Source organism: Chroicocephalus ridibundus, chromosome 7, assembly GCF_963924245.1.
Source record: "Chroicocephalus ridibundus chromosome 7, bChrRid1.1, whole genome shotgun sequence".
NCBI lineage: Eukaryota > Metazoa > Chordata > Aves > Charadriiformes > Laridae > Chroicocephalus > Chroicocephalus ridibundus.
In genome coordinates this window covers 36,457,628-36,482,016 of record NC_086290.1, presented here as the reverse complement: position 1 = coordinate 36,482,016, position 24,389 = coordinate 36,457,628, and the positions used below count along the sequence as shown (strand labels likewise).

At 40.8% G+C, this 24,389-nt stretch overlaps 1 protein-coding gene across 1 annotated transcript in view; it reads left to right on the top strand.

Moving 5' to 3' along the window:
* The window catches only part of MYO1B (myosin IB), a 115,183-nt gene that overhangs the window by 13,700 nt on the left and 77,094 nt on the right, over positions 1-24,389 (top strand). The window contains 3 exon segments of the mRNA XM_063340720.1: positions 3,033-3,177; positions 18,985-19,073; positions 19,075-19,100. Coding sequence (XP_063196790.1) covers positions 3,039-3,177; positions 18,985-19,073; positions 19,075-19,100 — 254 coding nt within the window. The 5' untranslated portion in view covers positions 3,033-3,038.

Sequence of the window (24,389 nt, the reverse complement as noted above, 5' to 3'; positions counted from 1 at the left end):
TAGTTCTGGCTCTTGAAAATGGCTCTTGAGAAACGTTCATCTTTTTAAAGGTGCATGAGTACATATATAGGTAGAAGCCACTTCCTTCTATGTACCGTTCTCCAAATTGTGGTGAGCACGCTGTCACCAGCACTGATGGGAAAAGATTTCCAGTGGCAAGGTGGTTTTGAATATGTGGCAAATACAAATACTTGGACATGGATTCGGATGGCGTTTCTGAGCTTAGTGATGTATTGCTAAATATCTTGATGGAAGTTTAGTCTTGCAGTGTAGCAGGGGTTTGATTTATTTATTTATTTATTTTCCCTGTGTAGTGTGCTGATTTTTGAGTTGTTTTTTTTTTAAAGCTACTTTTATAATTGGTATTTGGTATTTCAAAAGCGCTGAATGTATTAATCTTCTATTTAATTCTACTAGTAGATTAAATTTCATCATTGTTTAAATTAAATCCAAATGTTTAATGTATGTTTAAACGTTGTTGGCTTTTCTTAACCATGTTTTCTTTCCCACTTGTTACATCAGATAGCCAACGAAATTATCCCACAAGCTTGCCGGATTTTTCTTTGTTGTTACCTAAACCAGGGCAGGGATTAGAATTGGATTCTACCGAAGTGGGGGACAAACAACACTGGTATGGCAGGCTATTCTTGAATCACACATCAGTGTATGAGGTAATCTTTAAGGAATACTTTGCAAAGGCTAAACTGTTGCAAATGATTTTGAGAATTCAGTGTTAAACAAGATGTCTAGGCATATTGACCAATTTTTTCGTCACCTGTGTTTCTAATATTTTCTAGCTCTCAAGTTAATGGAAGTATTTTAACCTATAGTATGATGTTAAATTATTGTGGGGGGAAAAAACCAAGCTGAAAGTTAACCTTTAACCATAAAACCCAACTGTTCAAATATATTGATAAATAAACATTTGTATACAGCTTTCAGATCCAGCTTTTAGTAGTAGATATGGTGTCTTTGCGTACCTCTTCTGCAAAATGTGCCTCTGAGCTTGGGAATACATGAATGTTCTTGATGGGTTTGGCTGCTCTTGGTCTTGAAATTCCCGAGCAGTGATGCATGAAGTGTGGTAGGTGGTATGTAATTTCACAATGGTAGGGGAGGTATACGACTTAGAACTTAAAATTTAGGTTGAAATTGCCCATATTAGGATTTTTATGTTGGATTTTTTTTTTTTTTGGCTACAAACCCAATATTTAATAAGTTCCATACTCGAGAAGGGCTTTTTTTTCAGCCTTCAAAAACTATTTGAGTATTAACTGATGTATGGGAAGTAATTAGGTCATTGAAACAAGACTGGTAGTTTAAAGAATTTGTCTTAATGGGATACAGAAGTTGAAGTGATACCTCTGAAAAGATTTTGTGAATGCTTAAAATTTTTTTGATGATTCAGAGAGGTGAACTTTTAAGAATTAAAGTATCTTTGTCTAACAAAAATATTTTTCCAGTGTTTTTGTTTAAAATAAATGCTCTCTGTTTGTTTAGCAGAGTTGACAGCTTTGGTTGGTTACCATAGTTCAGCACTGGTTTTGCATTTCCACGTGAATGTCTAGTAATTCCCAGGCTTGGTTCAGGGTTTGGGGATCTTGTTTTTGGGGATCTTACTTCTGTTCCTGCCTGTGGAGATGTGCTTCTCTTCGTTGAATTTGGAAAAACACCAGACATGGCTTATGTTGTGATCTAATATGCCTCAAATGTCACTCACGGCTCAAAAATCAAATAACGTGTAGTAACGCAGTGGCTGTGCACAGAAGCAAGAGATAAAAGGCTTCGCTTGTTTTAAATTAGTTATCTGATGGATAGCTACTACAGCAAGTTAACGGTGATTGTATAAGCTAATAGCTGTTCAAAGATGTTTTGAAAAAACGAGAAAAAATTAACTTAAAATATGCTGCAGAGATAGGGGGAGCAAGGACAGCTTGATAGCATTTCATAGCTGAGAGGTTACAGCTGACTGGCGGAGTTCGGCTGTTGTTTGGTGTAGCTGTAGCTGTGCAGTAGTTGATTCTTGGGTTGTGTTGTCAGCAAAGTTGTTCTCTCACCTCTGGTTCCCCGTTTGCTGGCCGCCACTGCCAATACGTTCATTTTTCAGTCTTGTGAAAACCGAAAGCAGTAACTGTGCGCCTGGAGCTCTTGAGGAGCTTGGTTAATCTTGTGTGGTGTTTGGATTGTGAGGATAAAAGGCTGGGAGGATCAAATAGGTGTCATGTTTTGGCCTGACCTTGACTTTGTCTGAATTACTTTGTTTATCAGACTTGGTTACTTTGTTTGATCCTGGTCCCCTGTTTAAGCCTGGCTTCTGCCTTTTGCCACCCCAGTTACACAGATGCAGAGTCTCTGCTTGTCAGATGGATTGGTGCTGCCCTACAGAAATGGTCTCTTAAGCAATAAAATTAGAAATAAATTCAAATAAGTCTGGTTAGGAAATGAAGTAATTTGGTAGCCTCGTGTGACCGAGAGCAGTGCTGTAGTGGAATATAGTACAGGGTATATGAATTAAGATAAAATAGTGTGGGTTTTGTCTCTGCATGAGTTCACTTAGTTGGTTTCTATTTAGATATTGATGGGGTTGGAGAAATGCAAGTAAGGGTGAGAAAGAAATTCAGACAAATGTAAACCTTAATTTGATAGGCTGGAGATGTTGATGACGCTTTTGATAAAACTTGGGTTTTCATTCACTTGAACACTGTGGTGAAGTCATCCAAAAAATCTGGATGTGGTACCCACTGGAATCTTCATTCATGTTTCTTGGAGTTTCATATTTAATGTATAGTGGACCAGAAGGCATTGTTGACTGCTAGGACTTATTTTTTTTGGAATTGTATGGACTACTTGTGTAGATAGAATGACTTTGAGAATGTTTCTTGGAAAAATATTTTAAAGCAGTGTCATTCAAGTGTGTTTAACTTGTATTCCTTAAGTAGTGTTACTGGATAATGCCTGTGAATAATTAGAATAACTCTGAGCTAACTTTGCTCTTTGTTTTATTTTTTTTTCCCTCATTTCTCTCTTTGCAGGAGAAAATGGCCAAAATGGAGGTCAAGACGTCGCTTTTAGACAACATGATAGGGGTGGGAGATATGGTTCTTTTAGAGCCACTCAATGAAGATTCGTTCATCAATAATCTGAAAAAGCGCTTTGATCACAATGAAGTATATGTGAGTATATGTTAACAAATAACATCCTATGGGGAGCTATGTTGTCATTCTTAAAATATGTGTTTATTTGTACGGATACACACAGACTGAATGCCTGAACATAATCTATTGTATTAGGGATATTTTAAACCTTACTTGTGCTGTAGTCTTTCCTGTCCTGCATTGTTTGCATTTGATCTTTTCCATCTGGGATATTTTTCCTTTTTCTTTTTCCCTGTTGCACAATGTGGTGGACCTCTGATTTTTATAAAAAACAGTTCCAGAACTGATGATGACAATAACTTTGATACTCCTGTTGTCAGAGGACATTGCAGTTATAAATAATTCACTTCCAGGGAAGGCACTTCCAGGATGTTAGAGCAGGTTGATGCAGAAACAGTATATGCTTGGAATATGCTAGGGATAGCTTAAATGTTGCCTGCTATCTTTGATTTGCAAAAAAGTTATGTTTATTAGAATGCTTGGCTCTTAAGCTAGAAACAATGAGCTTGGATATATGTGGAAGTAATCAAAATCTTCAGGCATATTAATCTCGTGAGTGATGATCAATAGGAGAGATGTTGTGAACTGACAGTTGAAACACAGGCTTGGAATGAAGAGGCAAATAGTGATTCCAGTTAAGCCTTTCATTTCCTGCTTCATCTCTCTTTGTTCCATTTTTGTTAAAACGTGCACAGTATTGTATCTGTTGTACTGCTCAGGCTGTGTGAACTTAATGATTTGTAGAGACTTTCCAAGACTGCTGGTGAAAGATAAGTTTTTTAAGAGTAAAGCTGAAATATGTAAGCCAAAGTTATAGCTGTGATCTGCAAGCAGTTGTGTCTGCAGCTTATTACAATCAAATAGATGTGTTCTGTACTTAATTATAACTTAGCCTCCCTCCCCCTTTTTTATTTTTAGTGTGACTATATTTCTCCTTCTTGCTAAGCATTTGAACCTTCATGGTTTCATTGTACTTCTTCCTCTCCATTCTCCAGTATGGAAATATCTGTGTTATTTTTGTTTGCTTCTTCTGTCCCTTAGTTATAGTCTGTGCTTTTATACCTCTGCTATGCATTGTCTGCCACATCTTTCTTCTGGAGTCATTTTCCTACTCAACTATGCCTGTTCCCTTTTCTGTAGGCATTAGCTTGGTAATACAGAGTTGCAGCTGTCTGCTATCGTATCACCTCCACCCACTTGCTCCTTATGTTTGGATTGACAATTTAAACGGACCAGAAAAATAAACGAAGATGAGGAGTCTCAGTTTCCATTAAAACCTTTGTTGGAGAAGAAAACCAAAACGATCTGTGTTTGTAAAAACATTTCTTCCACAATGGTCAAAAAATCTTCCTGATACCTTTGAGAGTTACATTTCCAAAAATCTGTGTCTTAAATTTTCCCTGTTCTTCGAAGATGTAGTCCATTCCCTCTTGATAACCCTTAGACATTGATACAGGCAGGAAGATATCAGACTCCTCTTTGCTGCTCTTTCATCCTGCTTCTGGCAAGTCCTCCATATTCAACAGCTGCAGTGGCTGCCTCTCGTGGGATTCAGAGTTTTGTTTTTCAGTCCGTGGCTTGTATAATTAACCTGTCTCACATCAGTTTTAAGGTTAACTTTCTATTCCTTATACCTACAGTAAAAGTGGGTGATTCTGAATCATCTCATTCCACTTTAGCTCAAGAAAATGTGAAGGAGAAGAGAAGGAAAGGGAGCTATTTGCCTAGAGTTTTAAGATGACAATACTACCTTGCCCAATTTTGGGGTCATATTTGAAAGTTTTATTTAAAGCATTAAAGATAGAAACCTATTCTGTGAGGGTACCCTAGACTATGCAGTCTCTTAAGAAGGATTGCTAAAAGTCATGTGGGAGTGAATTTGATAAGATTTTTTTTTTAATGTAAACTACTGTGGATTGCAAAGTATTTATTGCATGTTTCTACTTAACTTAGACTGGATAGCTTTTTCTTGAAAGAAATCAGTTTGAATGACAAGTGGGTAATCTGTTTTATTTTTGTGTGCTATGACGTGCTAGCTGACAACCATGTTCAAATGCGCGGTTCTTCGAGACAGTGACAGGGAAGCATGTGTTTCCCCCGGTTTCTGATTCGGTTGGGCCTGGCACTGATGTGCGATGTAATTAGCTGTATTATTTGGCAGGTGATACAAGGTGTCGCTTTTCTCTAGCAATGTAAGATCCTTTGCCTTGCAGGTGGAAAAGCCTAATACTTAAACATGCTCTGTAGAGAAGTATGAACTGCTGCCAAAACCAAAGGAGGTTTTTTTTTTTTGGTCCGTCCCCTCCACCCCCTAATCATTCCCTTGTAGTTTGTTGCACTATCATTTACCCTTTTTATCTCTGGATTTGTTTGATCGTGTGATTATTTTTTTAAGATCTTAGAAGTACTGTTTATGAGTCCACACCGTGAAGGCAAAATGTTCCAGATCTTTGCAAGTATTAAAACTTTCGCTGCATCAGTGATGGAAAGAGTAGATGTTTACATCTGTGCCACATGCTGCTAACAAGTATACAAGTTAGTTTGCGATGCTGCATGATTTTATTTACTAAATCACTCTGAGGAATAATTTCTCCTTTCCCTATCCGTTGAGTTCTGCTACCCTGCAAATTTCATGCTAATGTTGCCTATTTTAGAAAACTTTTAAAACAGTAACAGTTGGAACCGTGCTCATAGTAACAACCACGTTAATTTTCAAGTGCAGACTCTTTTCTCCCTTCTCCTTATTGCCACCCACTCTCTTCTCCCCAGACCTCACTCATGAAAACTACACTTTACATTTCTGTTTTTAGACTTAGATGAGCACAATGAAGCCTTTGTGTAATCTGGAAGTAATGTTTGTTTTACCATGTAAAATCTGTAGTTTGCATGCGATCCCTGGGGAGACCAAATTGGACTATTAAAGAGCTACTGTTGATGCTTAACAAAGACTGCAGATTTCTTCAGCTCTAACAAGCTTCACAAGTTGACCACTCAGGATCCTTTCAGGGGACAATAGAATCACAGAATCATAGAAATGCCTAGGTTGGAAGGGACCTTTCAGATCATCTAGTCCAAACATCAACCTAACTCTGATAAAAACCATTGCTAAACCATATCTCTAAGCACTGTGTCTACCTGTCTTTTAAATACCTCCAGGGATGGTGCCTCAACCACTTCCCTGGGCAGCCTGTTCCAGTGCTTGATAACCCTTTCAGTGTAAACATTTTTCCTAATATCCAGTCTAAACCTCCCCTGGTGCAACTTGAGGCCATTTCCTCTTGTCTTATTGCTTGCAATTTGGGAGAAGAGACCGACACCCACCTCTCTACACCCTCCTTTCAGGTAGCTGTAGAGAGTGATAAGGTCTCCCCTCAGCCTCCTTTTCTCCAGGCTAAACAACCCCAGCTCCCTCAGCCGCTCCTCATAAGACTTGTTCTTCAGATCCCTCACCAGCTTTGTTTCCCTTATCTGGACCCGCTCCAGCACCTCAGCGTCTGTCTTGTAGTGAGTGGCCCAAAACTGGACACAGTACTTGAAGTGGGGCTCGCCAGTGCCGAGTACAGGGGGACTTCCCTAGTCCTGCTGGCCACACTGTTCCTGAAACAGGCCAGGATGCTGTTGGCCTTCTTGGCCACCTGGGCACACTGCTGGCTCATTTTCAGCTGGCAGTGGACCAACACCCCCAGGTCCTTTTCTGCCAGGCAGCTCTCCAGCCGCTCTTCCCCAAGCCTGTAACGCTGCATGGGGTTGCTGTTGACCCAAGTGCAGGACCCGGCACTTGGCCTTGTTGAACGTCATACCATTGGCCTCAGCCCATCGATCCAGCCTGTCCAGATCCCTCTGCAGAGCCTTCCTACCCTCAAGCAGGTCAACACTCCCACCCAACTTGGTGTCCTCTGCAAACTGACTGAGGATCCCCTCGTCCAGATCATTGATAAAGATATGAAACAGAACTGGCCCCAGTACTGAGCCCTGGGGAACACCACTTGTAATCAGCCACCAACTGGATTTAACTGCATTCACCACCACTCTCTGGGCCTGGCCCTCCAGACAGTTTTTAACGCACCGTAGAGTACTCCCGTCCAAGCCATGGGCAGCCAGTTTCTCCAGGAGGATGCTGTGTGAAACTGTATCAAAGGCTTTACTCTAAAGTCCAGGTAAACAACACCCACAGCCTTTCCCTCATCCACCAAGAGGGTCACCTTGTCATGGAAAGAGATCAGGTTTGTCACAGTTGTGGGGTTAAGTTCAGCCCTGATGTCAGTTCTCCATTGGAAGCACTACTAAAAGTTGTGTCCAAGTTTAAAAAACTAAGTCAAACTGAAGCCATGTGAACGGATTGAAATGTTTCTACAGCAGTAAACCAGGGCTTACTCAACATCAGCTTCTAAGCAGTTTTCTGTAGACTCACGGTTGTGTCTGTGCTACATATGTTAGTTTTAAAATGGAGTTGTAGTTATAACGTTCGAAAGGATTTGTTGTGAGGAATGAGAACTGTAACATTGATAGCTTTGAAAACGCTGTAAAATTGGCCAGACGTTGCATAATTGTGTTAGCCAGCCTGGATAGGTAAACCAACGAAGGGGGCTTATAAGAAAGATGGAGACAAACTTTTTAGTTGGGCCTGTTGAGATAGGACAAGGCGTAATGGTTTTAAGATAAAAGGGTAGATTTGGACTAGATATAAGGAAGAAATTATTTACAATGTGGGTGGTGAAACACTGGAACAGGCTGCCCAGAGGGGTGGTAGATGCCCCATTCCTGGAAATGTTCAAGGTCAGGTTGGACGAGGCTCTGAGTAACCTGATCTAGTTGAAGATGTCCCTGCTCATTGCAGTGGGGGTGGACTAGATGACCTTTAAAGGTGTCTTCCAACCCAAACTACTCTATAGTTCTATGAAATGCGAGAGTCAGATTGAGCCATCAGTGAGCAGTACCAAATCTCTCCCTGTAGCTAAAGATGACAAGATAAATGGGCTCATTCCACTGGAAGAGAATACAATTTTTGTCTTTTCTAGTGCCTTTCACAGTAGGTATGTTTGATGCTGAATGTTTGATGTTGGACATGGTAGTGCAGCTCCATTTACCCCTTTGAAATTCCAAATCTTCTTCATAAGAGCTCCCCTTTCAAGAGCATTCAGATCTGGATCCCCTGACTGTCCTCTTGTACCATCCTGGGCATGGGCGCTGTACAGCCCGTCAAGAAAATTAGCTAAGTTTCATATCATGGTGCAAACAGGGCAATAAGAGTACTCCTAACAGTTAGAGAACAGAGTACAGCTTGATTACCTGTTGTTCAATTTTATGTGTATTTGTTGGAAAGTCTAATGAACTTGGGTGTTAGGTTGCATACCAGAGCGCAAAGCTGGAGGCTGTGCCTATAAAAATAAGCATGAAGGCTGGTGGAGCTGGAGTTAGGCCAAATATTCTACTAAAGGCCATCAGATTCTGCAGTAATCTCATGCTGAGTGGCTTTGCGGGGGGAAGGGCTCATTGGGTAACACGCATGTGTTAATTGGAAATGGGAATCTTGGAGTTTAGTCATGTCTGGAAACGTCTGGGGTACGTCTGACCAAGAAAAACCTCCTTAAAAAGCTGTACTTGTTTATTATATTATTTTTGCAACTCTTAAACTTTTTATTGATAAAATTTGCATCGCTTTTTTGCAAAAGTTTTTTCTGTATATATCAGTAACAAAAGCCTGTGAGACTTTAACTTTACAGAGTAAGCGTGGCTCATGGGCAATGCAGTTAGCAAGTAGCGAAACCACAATGTTGATTATTTGAAGGTTCCAGGGAGCAGTTTGTGTGGTTAAAATGTATGACCTAGAGACCGCATGAAAAACTTCAAATACATTCATAAAATTCAGTTTGTATGTGACTGGTGAATTTTGACTCATTCTGTTGAACTCCTTCCCTGAATTTTTTATTTTGATTTACTTTTTTTTTTTTAAGTTGGTTGAAATATGCTCAGCCAATCCAGCTCAGCAATTATTTTTCCTTTGTGTTTTGGGATGCTGTCAAATGGGCAGGGGAGCATCTGTCTATATGTGTATTTACAGTGATTGATGAACGGTAGAGATGTGGGATAAATTGTAGTGTACGTATTGGTCTGAGGCTTATTTTTGTACTGGGTTTGCCGCTTTGTGAAGCGTATGGAAGCAGCAGGGGAGGTGTGAGGAGTCTGGAGGGGAGTGGAGCTGCGTAGGCTCACGGGAGTCAGCCTTTAGAGGCCAGACACAGCTTTATTCTGCTGCCCTGCACATTTTTCCCTGCAGTTATGTTGTTTCTTGAAGTCTTCCCAAATTTGCAGAGGTCAACGTTTTGTTCCTTACAACAAAATGTTTGTTTGTTTTTTGTTCTTCCAACAAAACAGAATCTTTCTCTGATGTCAGTGTTTAATTTGTATTTTCTGTGCGTGGAGTTTGTGGGCTGCCTTGGGCAGGAACAACCTTATGGTACTGAACACATGTTGTTTTATCACTGCAATATTAAATATTTGGCATTCCAGTATAAGAACTTAGTGTCAGCTGTTTGAGGTAGCATCCTTGTGGCTGCCTTCTGGTGGCGTGGCTATTGCGGTGTGCTTGTTTCACAGCCTGAGCCGCTTCCTGTTGATCTCTATTGTTTTGATGTTTTAGGGGTAGCCTTTTTGTTTCTGACTTGACTATAATCTACGATGCCTGTCTATAGTATTGACTCACTCCTTTTTCAGCTACCTGATGGTATTTAGGAGTTTACTGAATTGCTGTCAAGCACAGTGTCTTTGTTCCTGCTGCACTCATACCTGGTATTCCAGATGTTACATTTGGAAGAAGAGAGCGGAAGACAGAGTTATGTGAATGAGACCTATTGTCTTGGTCTGCATCGGACTAGTGTGACCATCCCTCTATATAACTCTGTTGTGATGACCAAAGTTTTGTGGTATTAGGATACGTAAATGCCGCTTGCTGGGAAAATCTTCATTGTAATATAATTGAGTGATTGTTGAAGTTCAATCTTATTCTCAACTTTATTACCTTCTGAAGTCAGCGTGATCATGGTGGTTTTTAGTATGTTGTTCTTGAGGCCCGATGGCGTCCTTTGTTGGGTTTTGAAGAGGCTTGTTATCCCCTGTGGTTTGGGGTACGTCCTAGCTGCGTGCACGCCTGCCGGCAACAGGTCTGTGCCCTTGCTGCTCCTGTAGCAACACACAGAAGAGTCTGTCCCCCTGCCAGACCCGGCTCTGCTCTCCTGTACCTCGACGTATTTACTTGTGTTTATTCAACGAGTCCAGCCTGGACTGCTCGTCCTCCTTTGGGAGTTTGAGGAGAAGCAGGTGTGGTGACTGTCATTTCTTAAAGGCAGGATGGTTTGAGAGCCGGAGCAGAGCAGCCATCCATCCGCCCATGATGGGAGCCCAGGGGACCTGAGTTTCCTCAGATCTCTTTCTCTTCCTCCCTCGGGAGATGCCTGCGTCGGTTTGAGCGATTTTCCCATCAGTGCCTCAACAGTTTCCCTCTTTGAGGGAAGCTACTGAGTTGTAGTAATAATATTGTTGCAGCTGCCACAGGCTAGGACCTTGAAGCCTGCTGCTTCTCCTTCAGATGTGAAGAAGGGCTTGTGTGCCCAAGGCACATCTTTTCCCGTGATAGCTTGTGGTCTAAGAAGGAAGTGCTCTGCCTCCCTGTAAATCTTGCTTTGCTTGTTACCTAGATAGAAATCCTGTTGGTCCTCTGGCCCTTTGCATCGGCTCACTCTGGTAAAACAAACTTTATAACTTGCCCGGAGTCAGGAGTAAAGATTTTTACAGCTAGCAGGTTAGTTGCTTTTTACCTTGAAGTGCTTCATGGGAGGAGAGTTACTTATCTCAAGGCAGTGCTTTGTTTCCTTTCCATTTTGTACAGCTCCCATGATGCTGAGCATAGCCTTTGAGGTACGTGTTTCTAGGGCTGTATGCAATAACTGCATAAAGGAGTAAGAAAACATTAATAAGGATCACAGAAAATTATATGCCTGTTGTGGGCTGTGTGTAGGGGTCTTCTCCTTCCCTACACACTCTTTCTTTTTTTGCCTCTGATGTGACACTTTGAAAGAAGAGAGGAGGTGGTGTAAGAAATGCCTCCTGTAGGGCCCCAGGGACTGTTACAGTGTTGGCTCTGCCCCAGAATGCTGTATATTTCTTCACTAACGTGATGATGACATTTTGGGCATTTACTAGTGATTTCAGTGCACGTTATATGAAATAAAAGCACAAAAGGAAGGTTAATGAAATATTGGCAAATAACAGAAATAGAGGCAAAAGCGTCCAAGTACTGTAAAAACATGGTTTTCACCCTGAAGAACATAGGTTAGCCTCATCTGCAGCATGGCAGGAGGCATCCTCCCCCCTTTTCCTCGTTTGATTCATACAGAAATAATGAAACATTTTGGAATGAGTGCTCTCGCTAAGGTTTTCACCAGTGGTTTCTTGTCGCAGGCACTATCCAATCTCCAGCTACTGGTTGCTTACGAAAACAAGTCTTGATTTTTTCAAAAGTGAGCAAGCACTGATGTTCTGGGGTATTTAAATGCTCTCCTTAAAATTTCTCATATCTGGGTTGACTTCCTCATCACTTACTTCACAGGTTTTGTCTGTAATTGCATCCTGCGCAGGAATTCTCTTTGTTTGTATAAAAACATCCCAATGTAGTCAGAGAGGAGGAGATGATTTATCTGGTTCGTTAATAATAACATTAGAGTCTGTCATAACGATCATGAGGTTAGCAGCAATATTCACTGAGCATTGGAGAGATTTCTGTGCCCTCGAGAAACTCAGAGGAGAAACCTGATAGTCTGTACACATGCATCCCCTTTTGAGTACTGGCTTCGACTTGCCGCGTGGGTGTCTTTCTCTGGCTCCGCTCTTACTTCAGGGCTCTGATCTAAACCAGGTTGCAGTACGATGAAGGGCTTGATCCTGGGCAGTGCGGGTTACCCATAGCTTGTTCAGACTGCTGCTGTTTGCACAGTGACTCGCAGGATCAAGCCTATATTGAAGAATATTTTAGCAGTATTGTTATCCCTTTTGACATAGGTTGCCTGTGCCATGGTTGTTTGATTTAGGTTATAGATGTGTGCCTCCGCCTTTGTGTTACCTGTTTGAGCTTTGTTTCTTGAGTCATTATATCAACCATCAACCTATTTGGTACATGATTGTGATACATAGTAATGCTGTCTAATTTTGTTTCCCGTAGCAATAAGATGGTTTTGCTTGAACTGTGGATGCTGTTGCCTCAGTTTCTTCTTTTGCTTGATTTCCACCCCCCCCACCCCCCCAATTAGTCGTCCTGTGCTCTTATACATAGTTTTCTTAAGTCCTTACCGTCCTGTTCAGGTTTTACAAGGCTGCCTATCATGATTAATAACTGCATTAAGCACATATAATAGCTTACAGGATTGGGTTTTTTTCTATTACAACTTTGTCCACTATATTTCTGGGGCTAAAACGCTGTGTCCAAGAGGGTGGTGTTGAGCAAGAGAGTTTTAATCACCATGGAGAATAGTCTGTGTTTGTTCAGAAATCCAGTATTCTATTTCTTCGCTCATACAAACATAATTAGAAAGGACTCCCTCCAAACTGCAGTGAAAAATAGTATCAAGGGGGAGAGGTTCCTCCATGTGTGTGTGTATATATATGTGTATGTGTGTGTGTGTGTGTATATATATATATATATATATGTATATGGAGAGACAGAGAAAGACTGCCTAGGAGAGTCTGGTTTGTATTTTCAGTTTACTACAGACTATCTTTTGGTAAAGTAGGTTTTTAGCATTGGCTTCCCTTCCACTGAGGGAGGTGGAAACAGGCTTTCTTATCTGTAGCAACTCACTGATTATTGTGACCTCTTTAGAGCTGTTCAGGAACTTTGTAGAGATGGTATATTTACTGGGAAATATTAATGAGAGGAATCGAAGCACAGAAGTTTCTTTTGCTAAGGATTAGTGCCCTGTGATGCTGTGCGAGTCCAGCCCTTAGTGGGTATGGGAAAATACTCACAGATGCTCCTGTTGGCGGAAACTTTGTTAGTTCCTGTTCTTTCCACTTGATCGTTGCTCTTTGGGATCCTGGGGTTGTGTTGTGCCTGCGTGGCTGCCTGCAGATGGTACCCGGAGGCTCAGCTCGTGCACCCAGCTCAGTGAGGCACGGGGAGTGTTAGCCCAGCATTGGCTCAATGCGAAGTGCAGCTGCATAGCTTGGATTGCAGGTAGAGTTTATTTTGTATGTGCTGTCATGAAACAGTGCAGGCAAACCCTGGAGTGTTACAGGATGAAATCCCAGTTTGTTTGTTCGTTTGTTTGTGTTTTTCAAGTACCCGGCCCATCCCTCTCCACCGAACAATACGAACACCTAGGTTGCTATATTCAGTAATAGAGTAAATCAGAGCCCCAGAAATAGTAATGGTCTAAGGTGGTTTTGCTTTTAGTCTCAATGCTACTCTTTTCCTTATTCTTTTCAAACGCAGCCTCTTGCAACTTTGTGAGCGTTTCCAACCTGGAAAAACACAATGGACCAGAAGCAGGGTGCATTTAGCTATTTTATTGTGGCCAACCACAATGAAAAACAAATTTGAGCACATAGCATGCTTGTTCAAATAATAGGTGATATTTTAATAAGGTACTGATCTAGTTGCTAATGTTTATTAAAATGAGAATCTTCATTGTGGAGTAACGTTGCAGTGTTAAATTTGCCAGGTTCTGTTTGAGTTTGAGACAGTTCAGAAAACTGAGAACATGTAAGTACAGGCTTCCTTTGCGTCTGCCATCTCTTTGGCCTCAGCTATTCTGAGCATGCAGCGGCACACGTGCTTATGAGCTGGCATGATCCAGAACCGCAGTAGTTCAGGCAAATACAAATGAAAATGGGTATTACATTAGAAGTGTACTTCTGCGTATGTCACATTAAAAAACACCACAAAAACAAAACACAGCCCTCCCCCTTGCAAAAAACCCAGTGCTGCCCAGACCTTCGTTCTGGATTTGTTCCGATAAAATCTAGTCACGCTTCTCTTTGATCTTACTTTAATATCTCTCATTTCAATGTGTTGTTTTAGTGGTGTGATCTGACACTGTTCAAAGTCATAGGAACCCAGTGCACTTGAGCATAATCAATACTAAAGAAATGTGCATTATGCATATCTGGAGTATTAAAATTGGTCAGAATAAATGGAAGAATCAGTATCCACACTAGCAATCTTATTTTACTAGAATTTCTTTGTTTTCTATTTCTGTGCTCGAGCGTTTAATAAATAAGTAAACAGAGGAACCTTATCGGGCCCTGGGAATTTAGTACACTTGCAGGGTACATTAGCAGTTGGGCCTTTTACAACAGGAGTGACTTGTTGCAGCAGCAATTTTTCTGGACTGTTACAGGCTGCCATGGGTAAGGAGCAGTGGGTCTGTTTTTAAGAGCTGGCAAAAGTGATGTAGAGTACGCTTCCAGAAGGTTTGCAGTAAATCTGTGTAGGCGCTTAATGGTTTAAACTCTGCAGAAGGTTCCTTTGCCAGAGGATGCCGCAGACCGAGAAAAGCTTTTAAAGACACGAAGCAGGTTGTTACGTTAGCCCCAGCTCTGCAGCTCCTGTGCTGCAGCCTCAACTGCTGTCAATAATGTTTCCTGGCTTCTGCAGCTGCAGTCTCCTCTCTTCTGGGCCCTTGGGGTATTGCAAGATTAACTTTGTGAGGAGGAAAAATAGCTTTATTAATATACTGAATCCCACGGTGTGAAATATTCTCCCTTAAGCTCTACTCGTGGTCTTCTAAAAGCTCCCCTTTTTGAGCTGGCCTGTACGGCCTCTTCCCTGTGTATGAGACTTCACCACAGTGCTTGTGTGTCCTGACTGCGGAGGTGTGTTGGGACCTTCTGCCAGGCTCTCTAAGGTTTTTGCAACCTCTCCGCTGAAAAGGTCCACAGGGATGTCAGGCAGCTTGCCAGTTTCTAGCATAGCTTTCCCCAGCCCTTGGCTGAGAAGAGGCTGCTGCCTGTGGTTTCTTCTGAGCAACGGGAGCCTCACATCATCTTGCTATTTCAGGCTTCTTCTTAAGCCAGTCTTAAAGCTTGGTTTAGGCACAGAAGGTCTTGCAGGGTGCATATAAGCTTGAAGTAGCACTAATATCTTGCCCCAAGTGATTATGTTGGCTTTCAGTCCTAAGGGGAGAAAATCAGGCATCTAAGTGTCTTGGTCATTGCATCTCCAGCACTACTTAGAAGTGATGTGTAATAAATACTATCAGTTTTTCCGTTTGAATTGTGATTTAGAATTTTCTTCTTGCTCGGGGTGTTAAACAGGCATGAGTTGTATGCATTTTTTTGATGGAGAACGCAGAATGCGTTGTCACTTGGCCTGGTAGAAATTTGAATGTTCTCTTTCGCATATGAAATGTTAGCCCATTACAGTGTTGCCGTCATGCGTGACAGATGCACTGATAAACAACAAGTAAGAGCCCTTTTGGTCTGGGTTCTGGATGAACGTGCCAAGGAGGCAGAATTTGCCTTTGTGAGTTATTGCAATAAAGTAGAAATTTGGAGGAAGGAGTATTATCAAGAGTCTCTAGTTAGCAAAACTTGAGTAGACAACAGATCTTGTCCAAACTTGCAAAACAAGACCATGTCAAAGCAAGAAAGAAATCAGATCTCCTAACTGCATTCTGTGCATTCATTATCATGAGGCCTTTCCTCTAGGGTTTCATTTTTTTTCCTTAAACACGGAAAATGAAGGATCTCTTCAGTCCCTGGGGTGTCACAGTATGGTCTCCCACTATTCTTGGGTGTTCCGCTTTCAGCTCTGGAATGTTTCTGTGCTTGTCGCTTGCTCAAGGATTTAAGCCATTTATTTTGTTTGTTTATAATAGAGTTCTGGTGGGAAGGCAGATGTTATGTGGGAAAGCTATTTTCCGGATCTGTTTATCCCTGTTACATGGAATCTCACAAACCATCAGTAGCAAGTAGCTATTAGGCATCAGCTTTGAGATATTGGCATTTTTTAGAAGAGGAAATGTATTAGCTCTTATAAGCAGCTTTGCAGCAAGACCAACGATTTTTGGCATGCTTTGGCTCAGTGTTTAAAATGGACATGAGTATGTCTTTGTTTCTATATAATCATTTGACCTTTTGAAATATTGGTATTTTAGGAAATGGTCTGTATTCGTTCATGTCTGACAATAAACAGCTGACTTGAATTCCCAAAATACATCATCTAAGCAATACTTAGCTATGAAGAGATGGGTCTAAATACATCTCATTTGAATTCAAAATTAAAAATCAAAGTTTTCACTCATCTTTGTTTACCTTGGCGTCTCAGGATACTTCAAGGAACTTAGCAATTAAATTGTATGCTGTCATGGTAGCAGAATAGCTGAAAAGGGCAAGTCTTCGAGTTTCAAAGAATTCCTGTTTCAAAATATAATCTTCAAGATCTGGCCTTCATCTTTCTTCTGCTGATACTTCCCGGCACTGATTTCACAACAGGCTGAGTTCACAAATTCTTAAGATTTAGCAGGAAACAAGTTAACGTATTAATGTTTTATCAGGAAGGAGTCCTAACTGGGGTATGCATGCACTTGTGAAGACTACAAAGCTTCTTAGTCTTGGGTATCTGTTATTCTTGCCAAGAATCCGTAGGGTTGCAAATTGCCAAAGCCACATGTACTGAGAGAGCAAAGTAAACACTGTAGAAAGGCAATTTTTGCATTTTCTTCTTGTTCAGCCAAAGAGATTGGACATAGATGGAAAACACTTTCCTCCTTAGGAGGAGGATGACCACAAAACTAGAACATTTTTTTTATTATTATTTGAAGAAAATATATATAAGCACGTACTGCAGCATGTGTTTGAAAGAAGAAAAATCCTAATCATTTGGGGATTTTTTCAACAGTCTGTATCTGAATGCCTTTGGGGGCGCTTCCCTTCCAGGTTGCGGCGTGAGGCAGGTTGGAGTTGTCCCTCCTTCTAGTCGCAGCGTGGCTGCCAAGGTGCGCCAGGCACGTTCACGCTCACTACCCCTGCAACGCTCTGCCTGGGCTCTTGGTGTGAAACCAGCCTGTTTCCTAGGGCATTCGGTCTGTTCTGGGCTTCGATGCAGAGAGGGAAATGTTTTGCAGAAGGTTTCTGGCCAGTTCCAAAGGAGAGGAGAAAGTATGCGTTATTGAGAAATAGTAAGTCTTGAGCCCAATTAGTGAAGTATTGCATTTCATCGTAGCCGCAGTTGTACAGCAAGTTGTCAGCGGCGGCTACTTCTATTTCATCCTGTGGGTAGTAAACACTGCAAGGATGAACTACGCGTCTCTGGAAGCCTCATACTACTTGTTTTATCACTGCAGTCTATTTTCTTCAACTCTATTTTAAATGGGACAGAAAATGCCATGTGAGTTCATAGCTTGCCTATACATATACATGCTGTGGAAGATGGGAAATATTGCTCTCCTAGCTTTCTGCTTAGGACCAAATTTATTTAGTATTTGGCAGAAAATTGCTTTAGATGTGAAAGATGGGGAAGGGTTGCAGCACTTAGTATTGTTAATTTGTGACTGCAGCTCTGGAGGTAATTTGGTGTTCTGTTGAACCTGTTGGTGACTAACTCGGGCTCCTTGTGCCTCTGTTCCATTAAAAATTGCATATTGTAGCACTCCCTCTGTAAGAAAAATTGTGGGATAAATCCAAATAGTGATTCAGAGGTGCTAAGGTGTTACGGGGAAGGAGCCATTGAAAATCATACATCTATGTAAAAAAACATTGTTTTTTCTTCAGTAGTTACTAGCAAGTGTAATCCAAATAACAGGAACCTGTGGCTTTTGTGTACACCCTTCGTACCTCCCAGCGAGTCCCTGGTTATTGGAAGACCATGTTTCACCAGGTGTTATTTATTTATTTCATGGTTGTGGAAAAGAGATACCAAACACTGGGGGTTTAATGAATCTTTGATCGGTATCTGCAGGCAGGGTGGGATGGGTTGTGGCATTTCTTGCCACTCGGGTGTATTTGAGTGCAGCCCTTGCAAATGGGGGGGAGGTGTACAGAGCTGCGGGGCATCCCAGCAGTAGGCTTGATGAAGGGCTGGTTAATTGTGTTATGTGCCGACATGGCAATCAGGGTGTACAGTGTCAGTCTTTATTCAGCTTGCTAGTGAACGGGACCTAACACAGTAAAACAATGTATTATTCCGTCTGCTTTCCAAGGGTAATGGCAAGTATTTTTAGAATCTGGAAATAAAAATTATGCTTCACGTCTGCTGAGGAAGCACAGCAGGACTTCGACTGACTTGAATCTTGACAGTAAATCACTCCATCGATAGAAACCTGTCAGAGGCTATTAGTCTTCAGCTTATTCCCTGGGAAGCACTTCTGTGCCCGAGGCTTTGAAGAGACGGTGTGAAGCTCCCCCTCAGGTGAGGAGCCCAGTCCCGCTCTGGCTTTGCCTTTACATGGTTTTCTACGAGTGCACAAGGGCTGCAGCAAAGCTCGTGTTGACATTTGCCATGCAGATGGAGTCGGTTCTTTGTGAACATCTGTGTTCTTTTCCCTTTCCCTCCCCCAACTGAATTAGTCACAGAAATATTGTACGATTGGGCTTTCTTTGCAAAACATTCATAAGAGGCTTTCGGTTATGTAGAAATAGAAACTTGGTACCCAACAATGATTGTTGAGAGAGAGCTAAAAGGTGTTTCAGAGTGTATGTACATATTTATCCATTGCTACAGTTAGGCTTTTTGTTTGTTTTTTGCATAAGTATTAAATGGGCAGATAATATATAAGCAGGAAAGGTATGTTAAAGAGAAAAATCCATGATATTTTTTTTTTTGTTTTTCTTTCAACAGACATACATTGCAGTGTGGTGATATCAATAAACCCTTACAGATCTTTACCCATTTATACTCCAGAGAAAGTGGAAGAATACAGAAACCGAAAACTTTTATGAACTCAGTCCTCACATGTAAGTATGGTGAAGAAGTTTTAGTTTTTCATTCTGTCCTGGAACAGATGGTACCAGCTGTGTCTGTCATCAAAAGTCTGTCTTGATTAAAGCAAAAAAAAAACCCAAATCACACCACCACTCCTCCAAAATGAATTTTATTAATTCATCCTTATTTTAAAGAGAAGTCAAGATGAGTTACTCTTTCTGTTTCATGTATTTAGATCCTGGTGTGTGAATTTCAGAACGTTTTCCTGTGATTGTTAGCAGTAGCCTTTATTACTGCATTGGAAAGCAAGTAGTCTGTTTTCGAGGAAATCTGTTTCTTTCGAAGTCCAGATTGCCTTGTGAAAGCCTCTAGGTGTTAAAAATTTTGGGTCATATAGTGTTAATCTTGATATCTGAAACTCTTAATTTCTCTTTACACAATTCAAAAAATGAAAAAAAACCCACCATGATGAATGCAGAAACATATTGGGTATGTCTGAATGGTAACTGTAGAAAATAAACCTTGGTCTCCTCTGTGCTGGGTGAAAATGAGCCTGTTCTAAAAGGGCAGAGTACCACAAATATAGAATGCAAATTTTAAGGCTAAAATATATAGCATATATACAGACATATAATATTGCAAAATATGATTTGCATGTGATGTAAATTCCAAGTCTACATTAGGAATAGAAGGCTGGGAAGTAGGTATAGTCTCTTATTCTGACTTTGATTCACCTTCTGTAATTCCTCTACAAGGGTCCGTATTGCCAATAAGTCAAAGGCCTTGCCTTGTAGTTATAGAGAACTGGCACAACGCCCATTATTTGGGCCTGGTCAGAATTATTGGGAGTAATGGAACGTGGTTAAGCCCTGTCCATAATAGGACAGGACTTTAGTCACAGGTGTAGGTGGTATGGCTGAAAATGAGGTATCTTGTCTTCCGGGTCTGTATGTTGTGGTAATCATTCTCTCTTGGTAGACATCATAGTGGTGAGCTTAAAGACAGCTAGTCCTCTTCCCCGCATGATGCCGGGATAGCGAATGTTCCCAGCGTGTTGTGAGGTTGCCATCTGACTTTGCAGTCACATACTCAGGAGACTGACTTGAGTGATCAGTGATCAGATGAGTGTCTAAACATGGCCATAAATCTATGCATCTTCCTTCAGTGTTAGCTTTTAGGTTAAAAGGAAATTATGTATGGAAAGAGTTCTGGAATTTATTTTGTTCTGATTAATTTTTTGCCCTCATGCTTCATCTGTAACTACGCCAGATATGTTGGCTGAAATGCAAATAGCCAATTAATCAGATGAAATAAGCTTCCCGTAGTTCTTGGCCCTCTTGGATCTGAACTCTGGCTATGTTCAGGTTTTCTTTCTTCACAGTTTTGTTCAGCAAGCACAATTGCTTGCTAAATTAGCACAGTTGCTTTCTAAAAGAACTTTCTGCTCTGCTAACTTTGTTCAGCTGTATAAAATTTGCTGTCATATGATGGAAGATTTTAAAAACAAAATCTGGGAGTTACAGTTTGACATTCTGAAAGTCAGTACTATGTGCTTGGTTACATGTTGAATCAAGTGCACAGTAATATATTGATCTCTGCATTTTTCCCATCTCTCTTGAGGGATGTTTTTCCAGAATAGAAACGGTCAACAGTCATTCTTGTGTGTATTATGAGGGTCTTTACTTGGTAGAAAAATGTTTCATAAACATCATTCATCACTAATGACAATAATTTTATGGTCAGGCTGCCGTCTCAAAGCAAGAACTTCTGGAGTCCAAACACTAGAAATCCACTTTAAGAGCAGTAGTTTGAAGTGAGAAAATGTAGAATTTTAACTATGTCAGGAGATCTCGACTGTGTGATAGTAATAGATTTTCCTTGCAAGTTTGGATAGAATGCCAAGTCATTAAAAGTGTAAGGCTAATTTGTCTTGGACAGATACGTCTCTCCAGAAATTTGCTTTATTTGGTATTGCTTCTGTAGGAAAATTTTGTCTTCTGACAACATCTCTTTGAAACTACAGGACTATGAAATAATCTTTGTTATGTTGCTTTTTTGTTTGGTTGGTTTGGGTTTGGTTTTTGTTTGTTTCTTTTTTGTTTTGTTTTGTTTTTTTTTTTTTACAGATACAATGTTTTCTTTTCAAAGTGTAGAAATATAAAATGATCTTACTTTATGGTGACCTTGCTTCCCTTCCCACCTGTCTGTAGGTGCTTATGAGGACTGCAGAATCAAGGGAGACACTTGTCTCTGCTAAAGTTGGTAAACTTCTCACTGTCTTTAAAAGATGCTTTTAAAATATTGTAGGTGTCTAAAATAAGGGCTATGTAGGCTGTCTTACGCCATCTCTGACAAGCCTAAACAACTTTTCATCCCCTTTAATATAGAGTGCCTTGTGCTGTAGCCTAAGGATTGATGCCAGTCCACTTGCTCACTCTGTGAACATAGAGCTGGTACTTGAATGCTGCCTCATAGACCATGAGGTGAGCTTCCAGGTTGACCATATGGTCCTGCTGCAGCCCAGCCTAGACTGATCACCAACGGGGTGCTTGCCTACCACGCTGGTCAGTACAGGCCAGGAACTGGGTTTGGGACAGAGCCGGCATCATCCCAGTCTTGGAGCTTGCAGCTAATGCTAGGGTTGACTGATCTTGGGAGCAGGAGGCCATGGTTAAAAGCAGGGTTCAGGCATGTCTGAGGATGTTGCTACAATTCCACAGAGACCTTGCAATCTTCAAGCTTTTTTTTTTTTTTTTTTCCAGCTCAGGAACTTTAATGAAGAGATGCTGTGAGACAAATTGCAATTTGTGGTATTCTGACGTGGGGGTAAAAAAACCCCACATTGATTTGTGGAGATGTACATATTTTTCTTTGATGTGTAAATCTCCATTAAGCCATGGCCTTTTCAGAAGAATTGATTGTGGGTAAGCCCACTGTGCCATTTAAGTATGCTTTGGGAAAAGGCTTTTGGTTCCTATTGCATAATCCTGAGCAAAGCAAAACTCTTGACCGTTTATAAGGAAATTAATGCATATGACCTAGAAAGTATGTCTAGAAATAAAACGATATATAGTGTGTTTATTTCAGCATCTCCTTTGTACAAATAATCAATCTAATTTTGTTACTAGTGCTAGCTAGAAAAATGCAAAGAATTTATTGCAGAAAATTTCTAGCAGCTATTTGGTTTGAGATTCCTACAGAAACCAAGTCTGTGTGGCACCAAAACTCTTCTGTCAGAAACAAACATGCTGTTACCTGTTAACATGGTAGCTCATATTCTCCAAGGTCTGTCATTTTGGAGAGAACCTTCAGGTTTGGGAATCACAGGTTTTAAGTGTCAGTGTCTCTGGAGCAGGCTGCCATGGGACACTCCCAGAGCTCTGGCTGCGTGTGGGAGCTCCTGGGAAACAAGGAATCTGACCATGTTTTGCTTATTTTCCGGTAGTTTCATATGACCTTCTGTCTATGCTTGAGGTGTGTGCAAGCATTTGTATGCGATGGGTTGGTATAGGGGGGATGTGCTTGAGAATGCCAGCAGAGAGTCCCAGTAAAATAGCAGGCTTGGTGAGCAAATGAAAACAGAAGGAAAAAGAGAGAAAAGTATATAATGACATGAAGGGAATCCATACCTAGGGATTTTTTTCCATATATGGTCACTGAAGGAAACACACACTCACGGGAGTGAAAATCTGTCCACATGTTTTCTTAGCCCTAGTCTGAAAGGCGAGGGAGTAAACGCCTAGTTATCTGCTCTACGTTTCATCAACCTTAAGAGCGTCTGCGAGAGTGACTGAGGCTTTCAGTGACGCTAGTTAATACTTAATTGCAGGCTTTGGGCATTGTTTTTTTTTTTTAGTTATTTTTTTAAAATGGTCTTTGGAAACTACAGAGTAAGGCCACGGACGCATTTTGAATGGGCAGCTAAACTGAATTTCTGGAAGAAAGTTTCTGGTCAGGTTATTTTGGATAGTGTTATACCTCATAAAATTTGATCAAAGAGATTTTTATTTTAATAGTCCATTCCTCTCTAAATATACCACTGTTGTTGTGGCACCATGTAATAAAGTGTTACTTTTCTAGGCCTTCTGAATGCTTATTTTCATAGTCTATGGCTATTTGCATAGCTGTAATAGGAAGTTTACCAAGCTTTTAAATTGTTTTTTGGTTTTTTATTTTTTTTTTTTCAAAGTTTTGTTAATCTTGCTGATTTTGTCTTTATCTGCAAGGCAGGATCAAACTTGCCTCTGACTTGACAGGGCGGAGTATGACATTTCAGTGTTCAGTTTGCTGCTTGATTTGTGCAGTCCTTACACTTCTGTTCTGCTCTTTTAGTTGATGTAATTACTATTTCAGTCGATGTAATTGCTGTTTTGCTTACCTTGTGGGTAACCTAGACACGTGAGAGAACCAAGCTGCCTGTCTTGGTAATTTACATTGACTTCTACAAGGGACAAAGGCCTCTGCTGGCATCTTCAAAGTGAACGCATTAGGAAATAAATAGCTTGTAGTATCACATATTTGTAACCATCACGCTGTATCACTTTCCTACGAGTAACAGATTTGCTTTAAGGGGGACTGCAGAGTGGGTGCTTTCTTGCTTTTCCTATCTTAACATCGGCTCCTGGCAGCTCTCTGTCTCTGGGAGGTAGCATGGCATGTGACTCTCTGCTCCCCTTCATGTTCTGAAAAGCCTTACCTGCTCGCTCTAGAAGAATCACAGATTATTTTAAGTTGAGGGACAACATTGAAAGTGTCAACAATATGCCTAACGGCAAGCTACAAGCAAATAGGAGTTCAGAGTCAACGTGCATTTTTTTTAAGCTATGCACTGAATTATTTACGGTGCATAATTGGGAGAGCAGGAAAATATCTGGAGAAGGCTTTTATCTATTGAATTCCACTTAGGCTGTTTTGCTGTTTATTCTGTTTACTTGTTAATAGCTCTTTTAAGTCAAGTATTTCTGAAAAGATAATAGTTTTGCCTTATAAGCTTTCGAATTCAGAGAGACTTAAACGCCTGCGGGCAACTCGTGAAAACCAGCTTGTCTTTATATGGGATATAAACACAAAGATACCAACCTTATGCCTATTAAAATACAAGAATGAGGAACTTATTAATGTTTCCAATTTCAATGATCATCATATTAATAATTATTGGGACATATTGGGATATTCTGTGAATATCTGCAATTGCTCTGACAATAGATAAAATTTGCTGTTTCCTTCTCAAGTTTTGAGCCAATGTAAACAGTGAATATAGAAGCTATATTTTTGCTTCTGGCTTTTTTTGCTGGTATTCCAGGATTGCATGTCTTCCGAAA